General features: G+C 37.8%; 1 protein-coding gene across 2 annotated transcripts in view; it reads left to right on the top strand.

The window, feature by feature from the left end:
* Nucleotides 1-13,169, top strand: part of ADPRHL1 (ADP-ribosylhydrolase like 1) — a 68,688-nt gene extending 55,519 nt beyond the window's left edge. The window contains exons 7-8 of one of the 2 annotated variants that reach the window (XM_044286430.1): nt 1,298-1,451; nt 8,668-13,169. In XM_044286430.1, coding sequence (XP_044142365.1) covers nt 1,298-1,451; nt 8,668-12,157 — 3,644 coding nt within the window. In that variant the 3' untranslated portion in view covers nt 12,158-13,169. Of the gene's footprint in view, nt 1-1,297; nt 3,898-8,667 lie in introns of those variants that run through there. The other variant, XM_044286431.1, reaches the window with a different exon arrangement.
* Nucleotides 13,170-13,503: the final 334 nt, after the last annotated feature.

Raw genomic sequence — 13,503 nt, 5'->3', positions numbered from 1 at the left:
CCACCTCATTATGATTTGCCGCCTCGTCTATCTCGTTTGGTAGCAGATTTTCGGTGGACTCTGGTATATGAGGTGGTTTATAATAAACTCCTATTGGTATTTTATTATTGTTTTTGCCTCCATGTATTTCTACCCACAGTGACTCCACATGTTCATGTCCCTCACTTATATCTTCCCAGAGTGTGTGCTTTAGACAGGACTTTACATAAAGCCAGACCCCTCCCCCTCTCCGGTTTTGGCGATCCTTTCTAAACAGACTGTAAGCTTGTACATTACCTGCCCAGTCATAGCTATCATCCAGCCATGTCTCAGTTATTCCCACTATGTCATAGTCCTCCTCACACATCACTAATTCTAGTTCCCCAGTTTTATTATTTAGGCTTCTGGCATTAGTATGCATACATAGTATGCATACATAGTATGCATACAAGAGGTTTATGTATATTTTGTATCCTACACTTTTGCTTCTGAGCTGTTCTAGTCCCTCCTTCCATTTCTCCCCCTGTCCCATTACCTTACCCCAGGTTTCTATCAGAACTATATTCCCATCGTATAACATAATTACCCTCCCCCCCAGTCCCTAGTTTAAACACTCCTCCAACCTTCTAGCCATCTTCTCCCCCAACACAGCTGCCCCTTCCCCATTGAGGTGCAGCCCATTCCTATGATAGAGCCTGTAGCCAACAGAGAAGTCAGCCCAGTTCTCCAGGAACCCAAACCCCTCCTTCCTACACCAGTTCTTGAGCCACTTGTTAACCTCCCTAATCTCCCGCTGCCTTTCTTGTGTGGCTCGTGGTACCAGTAGTATTTCATAAAATACTACCTTTGACCTAAATCCCTAAAATCATTTTTAAGGACGCTCCACCTACCTCTAACTTTTTTACATTGGTTCCGACATGGACCATGACCGCTGGATCTTCTCCAGACCATTCCAGTAATCTGTGAACCCAATCCGCGATGTGTCGAACTCGAGCGCCAGGAAGACAACACACCATTCTACGATCCCGGTCTTTGTGACAGATCGCCCTATCTGTACCCCTAATATTTGAGTGAGTTTTCTAAACCATTAAAAATTTTATAACTTTTAATGAGGACCATTTAAAAACGATCTGCCCATGGTAGAGGTAAAAATATATTCACATTTTTATGTGTGTATGTAGTTTCTAGTGCCAAGTTGAATTTTGTGATCTCCTATCTTGATCCCACATTTCATGCTTGCACTATATCTATCTATCTATCTATCTATCTATCTATCTCTCTTATCAATATTTTATAGAATATTACCTTTTTGTTGCAGGAGAAAGTGCTGCTACCGGATCTATTGCTGGGTGTCTGTTTGGGTTGCTGTATGGTATAAACAATGTACCAAAGGGTCTATACCAGGAACTTGAACTAAAAGAAAGGCTCATGTATTTGGGCGAGAAGCTCCATCAAGTCTCTTCAAAGGAAAAGTAAAACTGCTATTTTTAATTTATTAATGCTGAAAGAAGTGTAAATTAGCAGTATTTTAGTGTGCACTTGTGGGTATTTGAATTTTTAAAAAAAATTTTGTATATGTAATTCTTATATTCATATTGTTTTGGTCAATTGCATCAGTCATCCTACCTCAGTTATAAATAAGGAGAGAACCAACTACGGAACTGTATGCATGTGGAGAAATATACATGTTGCATGTGCTATTATATAACTTCAGAAGACAGAACTTAGAATATGATTTGCAGAAGACTTGATGCATAGTTTTTGCATGCTTATGAATCAAGGATTGCGCACAAAGTTGCTTTTAGTTTTCTTGCACTTCCAGTGGGCCCTAAAATACTAGATCTAAGAAAATTTACAATGGCTAGGAACCTCTGGCACAAATACATTTCTACATGACATACTTATTACTAGTTTTTTTTCCGTTGTCAATAAAAAAAATAGCATGTCTCATATAGTTGCATATAACTTTGCATAAGATTTGAATAGAAGTAGTTTTAAATTGCCAGAAATTCCCTGTTTACGTACCATACTTCATTTATGTTATAACATGAATTCAAAGATTTAAGAATAAATAGGTTTATACAGCCTAAGTGATAAAAATATTTACTAAGTGAGTTTAAATATATTAAAGATAAGACAGACAAAGAGCTCACATACATAGTACAAATTAATGTAACATGTTAAAACCAATGAGCAAGCTTCAGTCAACCACTCTACCAACGTAGCACATGGTGAAGTGACAGACATCCTTCTCCACATGATGTCTCCTGGAGCTTAAAGCTCTTTGTCACTATGCATCAAGTTTAACCTCGGGCATCAGTCATGTGCTACTTTGTAGCGTGGCAACTGGAGCTTGCTCATTCATTTGAACATAGGTTAGAGGGATTATTATTATTTTTTACTATGTATATGAGATATTTGTCTTGTCTTTAATATATTTATTCTTACTTAGTAAATGATTTTATCAATTAGCCTGGGTAAGCTTATTTATTCTTCAATCTTTGAATTCATGTGAGATTAGTTACACATATGACATATACAGTGTTATTCACATTTGCGCTGGGGTCTCTGTTCTGCTGAAAATAATGTGCAGTGCTATTTTTCTGTCATAATAACCTTGAAAGAAACTGACTGGCGCCCATTAAAAGTAAATTGGATCTGTCGAACGTTGGTACTAACTGTAGTAACTGTCATACGCGGAATCCCAGATTGCATTGCAGCTTCTGTTATTAGAGGAAGACAAGACACAGATGTGAACAGAGCTAAAATTAGGATGAATCCTTTGGATATGTCATCAATATCAGATAGCTCTGGCACTACACAACTCCGTCCACTGTGTAGTGAGCATGTTGTACAGAGACATGAGGGAACAGAATCTCCTCTATGTGTGCCTAAGTGGCAGACATCATAGCAGCTACTTTCCCTTCTCCCCCTTCCCTCTCCATAGACTTTTATGAACAGCATGCAGCTTGACCTCTCAGAAAAGTTGAAAAACCGTCTCCTTCCTGGAGATGGATTTGTACAGTAAAAGTTGTAGCACAAATAAAAATATTACATAACTGTAACTGTACAGCCCAGTGTCTACAATTTCTGCAAATGCCAGATATAAAATATCAGGTCTGTAACTGCTTTCTGCAGACAGCCCAGTAGAATGTGTGTCTGTGCATAATGAAAACTGCCACATCCACATGTTTCCTATTCTAAACTAAATATATGAAATCACAGATGCACATGTATGGATGCATAATTGTATGAGCTCATTATATAAACACTTGTTGAGTATGCACAAACTATGCAATCATCTTCTGATGTTGGCGGATGGAATAATGCATATATAATCCCCCTGGCAGGGGGCTGATCTGCATTCAGGTGCACATATATGTAAAATACAAATAAGGGTGAATTCATACACAGCAGATTTGATGCAAACATTTGTTACGGTCTCATTCATCTTAATGGGATTCTCAAAAATTCACATCCTGACTGCCAGAACAACCCCTTTAAGATTAAAGGCGGTTTTCCATGTGGTCGTTCTGCTGCAGATTGTCAGCAGTGGTTTTGGCTGAAATCCTCTGCAGAGAAATCCGCACCAAATTGTGCATATGTTTCTGTGGATTTTATTGTGGAACGATGCGGATTTCCTGCAGATTTCAGCCTCTGCATTTAAAATTCACATCAATGTCAAGTTAAGTGAGGATTCTGGGGCAGAAACTCCTAACGGCATGATTTCTCTTCTACTGTGCAACACTGCAGATTTGTCACCTGCAAATCCATGGTGGCTAATGTAACTGATTTTCAGGTGCAGACATTTCTGCAATGTGTGAATATACCCTTAAATAGGACTGACCTTGATGTTTCTGGGAGATTTTCCACTATTGCTTTATATGTTTGTGAATAAACTATGATTTTTTTCTGTTATTTCTGTTGTGTTGTGTGGGTGAAAGAGACATTTTAAGCATGCAGTTAGTTAGCCACTGACATATATGAGCCAACAAGAACTTTGTAAAGGCAAAATAAATGTTTAGTACAATTTGTGATTATCTTACAAACATATCACCAAATTGCCACCTGCTCGAGTCAATTTTAACAACTTCAGTAATTATGCATTTTATCCTTCTTTTGACTTTTGGGACAAATCTTTGTTCAAAATGTCTAAAATTTGTATTATCGGAAGTTTCTGACAAGCTCCATAGGACCTTGAGCCCTTTACAAACCATTCTGCATTAGTTAAGTAATACATGTATATCACAAATTCTCACCAACATCATCTGCTGAGATACATTTCTAGTGTATTTATCCTTTAAAACTTTGCATTGTTGAAGACAGGGTGAAGAGTGGACATTTATGGTCTACTGTGCACCCTGTGCATAGGAGTAGATTCAGTTCAACCTGTATTTGAAAATTAGTGTGGTGATGTAACAGTCATCATCTTTATAAAGGCATCACCAAAACACAAAGACTCTTAGGCTCCATTCACACGTCTGTAATAATGGGTCCGCATCCGCTCCGCAAATTGCTCTCCGCATCCGCATTTCCGGAGTGCGCCGACGATCTTCCAGTCCGCAATTGCAGACAAGAATAGGCATTTCTATGGGGGTGCTGGCCGGGTGTATTGCACTATGGACGTGTAAATGGACCCTTAGGCCACTTGCACACAAAGTTTTTTTCCCCGTTATGTCCTATTATTGTCCGCATAACGAATCAGGGGCCAGCTGTTCCGTTTTGCAAAAAACGGAATGCACACGGACGTCATCCGTATTTTTTGCGGACCGCAAAATACAAAAAAAGCCATACATTGTGTGCAAGAGGCCTTATGCTTATTTGCTGGCATCAAACATCCTTTCTAACTGTGATGAAAATCTTTCTGAGCTGCCTAAACTTACAAACAAACCAGAGGGTAAAGTCATTCTCAGGCCATGGTTCTTGGGGGATCATAAAGGCAACTTTAAAAAAAAAAATGTAAAGGGGATTTATTGTTTCCCATGCACTTGAAAAGTGGAGTTAAAAAGTCGCAAACTATGTATTTGCGACTTTTTAACTACAACTTTTTTTTAATATTGTCACTTCTCCCGGTGTTTACGCCACCTTCGCCAATTTTCAGAAACGTGGCAAGGGCAAGAAGGGGACGTAGCCCACAGCCATGAAAAATGTATCTTCATTTACACCAGTTTTCTGAGACAAATGAACCCAGAAATCTACAACCGCTCAGAGCTGTCGTAGATTTCTGTTTAGGAGCATGGACTGCCGGAGGATGCGCCTAATTTATAACGAGGCCCGAGCTTCCTCCTAAAATAGCTGTATTCTCCGGCAGGGCAGGGGATAACAGAATGCGCTGGTCTTGATCAATATCCTCCAAAGTGTTCAGGGCCTGAGAACCTCAAGTTGGTCCTTAAAAATGCATTAAACCACCAGCTTAAAATAGTTGTCCTGGGCATAATGCTTAAAAGGAAATTTAAAAACAATATTCACTGCTTTAAAACCTGCAGCGTCAGCCAAGGTGATCTGATAGTACATGTTGATCATCTGCCATGTAACCATAAGACTGCTGCCAGCAGTCACTGGTCTCAGTAGTCTTGTCTGTATGTACAGCACTAAACTGTTGAGACCAGTGACTGACTGCAGCAGTCAAGTAGTTAGCACATGATAAGCTGCACACAAGTATACAGAGACTGGCGAGGACCATTCAATTAGCATTGCTGGAGCACTGCGAGATTAAAGAGGTGACTTTTTTATTTTATATTTAAAAACAACGCCTATCTGTTAGACAAAAATGTTTTTATATCCTTATACACTTTAAGGTCTGCATCGAGAAAAAAATTACCTAAATCCATTTAATGTGTGCTTTGTAGAAAAATAGAATTATTCCACTTATAACTTGTAACACTTATTACCCCCACAATGTTGGATAATGACCTTAAATCACACCACCATGGCAGACAATCTTGGCATGGTTATATGGCATCAACATAGCTGCGCCTTCATTGTCTGCAATGGTTACATAACGTGAAGAGTCAGCTATGTCTGTGAAAAAATATTTGACCCTTTCACAGCCGGTGATGGATGTATCCACTATTGGGATCCTAGAACTGCGCATTGTAACCACAAGGCAGTATCAGCAGCACAATTGTAACACGCAGTCGCTCTCCTTCTGCAATGCAGGGATCAGAAATTACAGCCTCAAGCCCCCTAATGGAGCTAAAAAGATACTGTAAAATATTTGTCCCATCTAAGTGAACGGGATGGCGCTGCAATACACTGAACTGCCGCTGTGCAGGTAAACAATAAAGTGCTGGACCCCTTCAAACAGCTAATCAATGTGGGAGCCAAACGTCAGACCTTAATCTATCTGATATTGAGGGCCTATTGGGAGGAGAGACTATCAATATTCCAAACCAGAAAAACCTTTTTAATAAAAAAATGACATGCAACGAAAAATGCTGCTAATAAAAACTACAATTCATCACAGAAAAAAAACACAAACCACTATACAGCTATGTTGATGGGATAATACAAAAAGGTTTGCTGCAATTGAAAACTAATTAAGCAAAGACACTAAAAATAAGATCTCAACTTGGAATAATACTGATTGCCTTGATTCTACAATGGAATACGGTATATAGTCTGCAGTTCAATAGCGTATAAAAATACATGTGATATCACAAATGACTTGAGAATGTATTGCTCTACACCAATGGTAGAGAGAACATCTTATAGCTCTACATAGGCACTTCTAGACACCACTGCACAATCTGCAAATATATAGGAATGCCCTTGAGATATCAGGCGTAATCCAATTTGCATGGAATCATTTGTCATGCATGTATGCTTGTAGATTTGATCAATGCTTGCTTCATTTTATGCATGTTTGTTTAATTAATGTTCATCTTCTATTTTGATATTAATTAAGATGCACAAAACTTTATGTAATGTTCATAGGAAGAATGCCAAACACAATCATATATGAAAAAATATCCCAGATGAAGAAAATTCATTGCAACCATATTTAATATCTCCAGTTTAATAGAGATGAGTAAAACTTTGAATGTTTAAACATTTCACATTTCCTATTGGAGACTATCTAATCTATCTGACTATCTATCTATCTATATCAACAAAAAGAGAACCGGTACAAGATATTACCCAATAAAATGAAATTTTATTATGACATAAAAACATACAGACATAGATGTAGAGACCGTACAGCGTGCCTCAAGAGACAGTCCACAATAAGTCCACCATTAGCAGATATTTACTCGTTTGATTCCCTCAATCACAGTGAGGGTGTTGTTGGATAAGAGGTCTAGATCATCATATAATATTCAAAAAGCTGTGTCTAGCCATAAAACCACAACTACCTCAGCTGTGAGGCGAATCTAGCATAAATGAATATCGGGTCTAAATAACATCCATATATTCTGGTCCTTACCATCCACACAATCCTCCTGATGAAGCATTAGCGAAACGTACGTCGAGGAGTACGCCAGATAGAAACAGCCCACACGTACACCACTGAATATCGGGTAAGTGAGAAACTCAGATCGGTCCGACACACTCTTTATGGCAGGCTTATGATATACTAAATTGTGTGGATGGTAAGGACCAGAATATATGGATGTTATTTAGACCCGATATTCATTTATGCTAGATTCGCCTCACAGCTGAGGTAGTTGTGGTTTTATGGCTAGACACAGCTTTTTGAATATTATATGATGATCTAGACCTCTTATCCAACAACACCCTCACTGTGATTGAGGGAATCAAACGAGTAAATATCTGCTAATGGTGGACTTATTGTGGACTGTCTCTTGAGGCACGCTGTATGGTCTCTACATCTATGTCTGTATGTTTTTATGTCATAATAAAATTTCATTTTATTGGGTAATATCTTGTACCGGTTCTCTTTTTGTTGATATATATGCTAAGGAGGTACACCCTTGCTACCACAAGGCTGTGTTGATCCAGTTGAAGAGTATCTATCTATCATCTATCTCTCAGTGGCATAACTAGAAATGACTGGACCCCAAATTTTTTTAATGTGGTCCCCACCCCAGACAATTGTTCACAACCCCCACTACTCTTTGCTAGTCAAGATTGCATTCCCAGACGAGGCCTGGCAGCCGCTCAGTCTATTTCCCACAGTGTCTCTCTATACTTGGGATCAGCAATCTGTGAAACTACAACTCTCATTATGCACGCTTTCTTGGCTGTTCTTGTAACTCCCAGAAGTGAAAGAAGGATTCTGGGAGTTGTATTTTCAGAACAGCTGGAGTGCCGGAGGTTGGTGATCCCTGCTCTATACAATGTCATTTAGAAATACTGTTGAGGGGGCTCTAACAACAAACTCTTTTAGTCCTTCTCCTCAGTGGGCCCCTTCTGCTCCAAAGCAGCCGCTTCCTCTGCTTCCCCTCTAGCCATGCCCCCTATCTATCTATTATCATCTATCTATTCATCTATAAGTGGTATATAGACATTTAATAATACCTATCACTCCAGAGTTATCATCCAAATTAACCATTATTGTAATTACATCTATAAATGCTGATGTGACTAATAGAAAACCATTCCTTATGTTATAACATGCTGCATCTAATGTATGCTATTCTACAAAGTAAAGCAGATTTATACAGTGAGTATAGTACTGATGTTAAATATAATGATTATAAAGTCAATTCATTTTCTTTTACACAGCATCATAAAAACCCATGGTGGTAGGATATCAGTAGATCTGATCCTTCTGAAGAAAAAGGCCAATAAAATTGGGAACCCAGGTGAACAGGCTGTTCTCAGTAGTCTACTGGAGTACATCAGTAATTTGAATGATTCTGATGACACAACATTAACGAAAAATGAAAAGACTCCTAAGCTTCAGAGAGACAAACCACAACACAATAAGCAGGAACACAATAACGGCAAAAATGTCTTAAGACCTTCCAGATTTCAGCTCTTACAGTCCAAGTTTTTAAATCCAAACCATGAACCTCCAAAGAAGAGGCCAAAGGAAGTAGGCAAATTAACTTTTAAGGAAAATCGTTGTACAAGTAGAATTTCCAAAGGCAATACTGTAAAAAAATTAGACCCATCGAGATTAAAACTAATTAAGGATGAAAAAGCAAGGAATGACCTACACTTTCATAATGAAAGAAATCAGTGGAATAAAAGCAATGGGAAAGGCAGAGTAATAGCCATTTTGACAAAATTTACTGTTGCGGAAGAAAAAGAAAGTAAAATAAAGTCAGCAAATATAAAAAATAATGTGCCCAAAATACTCAACAAAAGCACAATTATTTCTGCCCTAAAAGAGAAATTTGAACAAAACTGTACAATCCACTCTGTAAAAGGAGCAGAGTCTTCACTGCCTCCTAAGGAACGTATTGTGAAAGACTCTTCAAGTGCTAAATGTATTAGAGAAGCAGAGGCTCTGGTATTACATATCACCACAATGACTACAACGTGTATTGAACGTCCAAAACCAGAATGTGCAGCTCTAAAGGAACAGATTATTCCATCCATCCAGGCTAAGAGCATAACTATGAAAGTATATGGTCCAAAGACATTAATCCTAAATTCCAGGAATATGGATTCACAGAAACACACATGTAGAAATGATAAAAAGGATTATGATGTAATATGTGAAGAGAGGCAATGCACTAAACCCACTACAATAATGAAAAATATAAGTGTGAATCAAGATAGCATTAGTGCTACACAGAAGGACAATAAAGAAAATTTAACAGATGAAAACGAACAGAAAAGCAACTATTCAGAAAAAAGACAAACAAATGGATGGATTAGAGAAGATGGAATAGAAAGCTTATATACTAATGATGAAATACAAATGGAAAACGTGTCTGGCACAAAGTCAGCCATTAGCAATTGTTTAGATGCAATAAAAGTTCTTAGTAATGTAGAAATGGAACCGGTAGCTGATGTTCAGTTGTGGGACAAAAGCGGACCATCCTCAAAAAACTTGGATCTAGGTAAACAAGACTGTATGGACAGTCTGCACAACAACCAGCCGAATGATAGAAGTAATGATGTTATACGTTTAAGCACAATAACAAATGAGCAGAACAACAGCCAGAAGGTGGAAACTAGCAATAATGTTATAGATCACATTTTAAATGAAGGTATACCTAATAACAATACTAAAAATATTGAACTTAATGATGTCCAGATCTATAGGTCTAACAAAGTTGTTTTAAATGAGAATAAAAGTAAACAGCAGAATGACTACATTGATAAAGAGCACAACGTTTCAAATAATAGTAATGACGTATGCACTGTGAAGTCGGAAGATACTGAACTAAAGAACATCTGTATGATGGAAAAGAAAAATGAGCTAATAAAGTTTGATCTTGGTGGCCAGATAGGTGAAGGACACAAATTATTTAACTTTGCCATCCATAAAGAAGAAATTGCTCTGAATGACTGCATTGATAAAGAGCACAAAGTTTCAAATAATAGTAATAACATATGCACTATGAAGTCGGAAGATACTGAACTAAAGAACATCTGTATGATGGAAAAGAAAAATGAGCTAATAAAGGTTGATCTTGGTGGCCAGATAGTCGAAGGACACACATTACTTAACTTTGCCATCCATAAAGAAGAAGTTGCTCTGGATTCCCCATATATTTGTTTACGTCAAACTGGTCTCATGAGCAGAGAAGAAGCCATAAACAGTCCTCTGTGTCCTGCAATGAAAAACCTCATAAGCAGTAACAAGGCACCCAATCAACAAAAAAACAAATACGGCAATCTTTGTCAGATGTATGTACCAGATCAGACCCCAGAACTGATTCCTTCAGTTCTTACAGAGACAGCAACTTGCAGCACAGAACCAATTGTTCTATGTCACATGGCTTTGGCTACAACTGTAGATGTTCATCAAAACAATTTGAATGTTAAAGAAGCAAAGAATACTACAAAGAAACTATCAAGATATGATAAAACACCAATAAAACATTGTATAGAAAGAGACAAAGACAACTTGAAAGCTAAATCACATACAGATACAGGGGGTCTACAGGAAACAAGGGCCAATAAAGTGTCTTTGGGTTATCTAAATGAAAAACAATGTGCAGCAGATGGAAAAGAATACTCCATAACTCAATTAGGAAGAGACCTCTCCAGCACACAGGATACTATGACATGTGCTTCAAAGGAGAAAAATAATGACATATTGGAGGTTCCACATCATTTCACAGAAGGGGGCAGTTTAGAGGACATGTTACATGTGATGAAGCATGATAATACACAAATGGAAAATATTAGTGACCCATTATCTGCAACCTGTGAAAACACCGAATTAAAGGACGTGAAAGATTTCTTGTGTCAGGAAGAGATGAGGCTAGATCCAATATCTTCCACTGAGTCAATGATTGATTCAAAAGCGGGCAACTATAAGATTGACAAAAGAGTAACACCTAAATATCAAATAACATCAATGAAGGATCTTTCTAGTGATCATAACCTCATGTCAAATACAACCAACAAAATAACATCTAAATATGAAATATCATCGATAAAGGACCTTTCTAGTGAACATAACCTCATGTCAGATACAACCAACAAAAAAGTAACATCTAAATATGAAAAATCATCGATAAAGGACTTTCCTAGTGGACATAACCTCATGTCAGCTACAATAGACAAAAAGGTAGCATTTAAATATCAAATACCATCAACAATAGACTTTTCTAGTGAACATAACCTCATGTCAAATACAACCAACAAAAAAGTTACACCTAAATATGAAATATCATCGATAAAGGACCTTTCTAGTGGTCATAACCTCATGTCAGATACAACCAACAAAAAAGTAACATCTAAATATGAAAAATCATCGATAAAGGACCTTCCTAGTGGACATAACCTCATGTCAGATGCAATAGACAAAAGAGTAACATCAAAATATCAAATACCATCAACAAGGGACTTTTCTAGTGAACATAACCTCATGTCAAATACAACAAACAAAAAAGTAACATCTAAATATCAAAAACCATCAACAAAGGACCTTTCTTGTGAGCATAACCGTATGTCAAATACAACAAACATTAACATCAATGACATGTCCAAATATAAAGTGCAAAGTTATAAAGACACAGAAATCTCAAAGCAATCATTTAAGCCTTTGATTGTAACAGTTTTTGACACTTTTAAACATCACACCTGAGTTCTTTTACTTGTCCAAGTACAATACAATTGATTTCTTTATGTTGCATATTTTGATTTCTTCTACAACTGTCAACACATAATCCTTTTTAGGTCATATAGTTATTGTCTCCTGAACACGAGAACTTTGCCTCTAAAAGGCACAAGCAGAATATGATATCAAACAGTTGGGTTGCTAATTGATATATATCCATATGCTTGCTGAAGTGGTTAACATTCTAAAAAAAATACGAGTACAAACCCCCATCATCATAATAACCACTATTACCATCATCATCATCATCATGAAAGTGACACTCATCATATCAGTCTTTATGCCATCAAATTTGAATAAATATTTTTTGTTTGCAGATTGTTCATAAACCCATTCAGAAAATATTGATCTGAATTAAAAGGTTCATCAAAGGTCCTTTATTACAAGATTTGCTCTTTTGGAGATTTTCTGGCTACAAAAGTGGGGATAACTGCAAGAGCTTCCTCTATGACCTCCACAAGCACACATATATAGGATATAGTTTTTTGGGGACAACTACTTTAATTACATTCAAAGCTATGGACACCTTCAGGGCAATTTTTTTCTATGATTGCATTTTATTCAGTTTGAGCTAAAAATAATTATTCAATAGGTCTTCATTAAACATTTGCAGCAACTTTTGTGATACATGATGTTAACAATCAGTCTACTTGCAGACTAACCCTCTTGAGTTCCATCAGCTAACGACTCATGTGAAGCTTTATCTCTGATCTCCTGACCTGATAAACTGGCATTATACAGTCAAGTTTACAGTCAAATAAACTCTTTATCTAATTGAAAAGAATATGGCTTAAAGTAGTTGTCCAGGTTCAGAGCTGAACTCGGACATAACCCCTACTTCCCCCATTCAGCCCTTCTGAGTTGAGCATTTATACTCCGATGCTCCCCCTTGCCCTGTGCTGCATCACACAGGGCGAGGGCTGTTTGTTTACCTTATTACACTACTAGGCAGAGGTTTCAGCCTAGCAGTGATCCCGGTGACAACACCGGCACTAATGGGTGGTGTTTAGTGCTGCCCTGGCCTGTTTTACTGGCTAGGGCAGTGCGAAAGACAGCCCATTAGAGCCGGTGACGTCACCGGGCTCACTGCTAGGCAGAAGCTTCTGCCTAGCATAGCCTGGTATGTCACCGGATCTTAAGAAAAAACCCTTGCACTGTGATATACTGCGCAGGGCAAGGGAGAGCATCGGAGCTCAACTTAGTGGTGCTTAATGGGGGACGAAAGTGTTAAGCTGTGAACCCAGACAACCCCTTTAAATGAGTGTTTATTAAATCAGGAGATCAGAGATAAGAGTTCATATCAGTCGTCAGCT

The sequence above is a fragment of the Bufo gargarizans genome, chromosome 3, assembly GCF_014858855.1.
Source record: "Bufo gargarizans isolate SCDJY-AF-19 chromosome 3, ASM1485885v1, whole genome shotgun sequence".
In the NCBI taxonomy this organism is placed as follows: domain Eukaryota; kingdom Metazoa; phylum Chordata; class Amphibia; order Anura; family Bufonidae; genus Bufo; species Bufo gargarizans.
The sequence above is the reverse complement of the archived record's forward strand: the minus strand, read 5'-3'. Positions and strand labels throughout refer to the sequence as shown.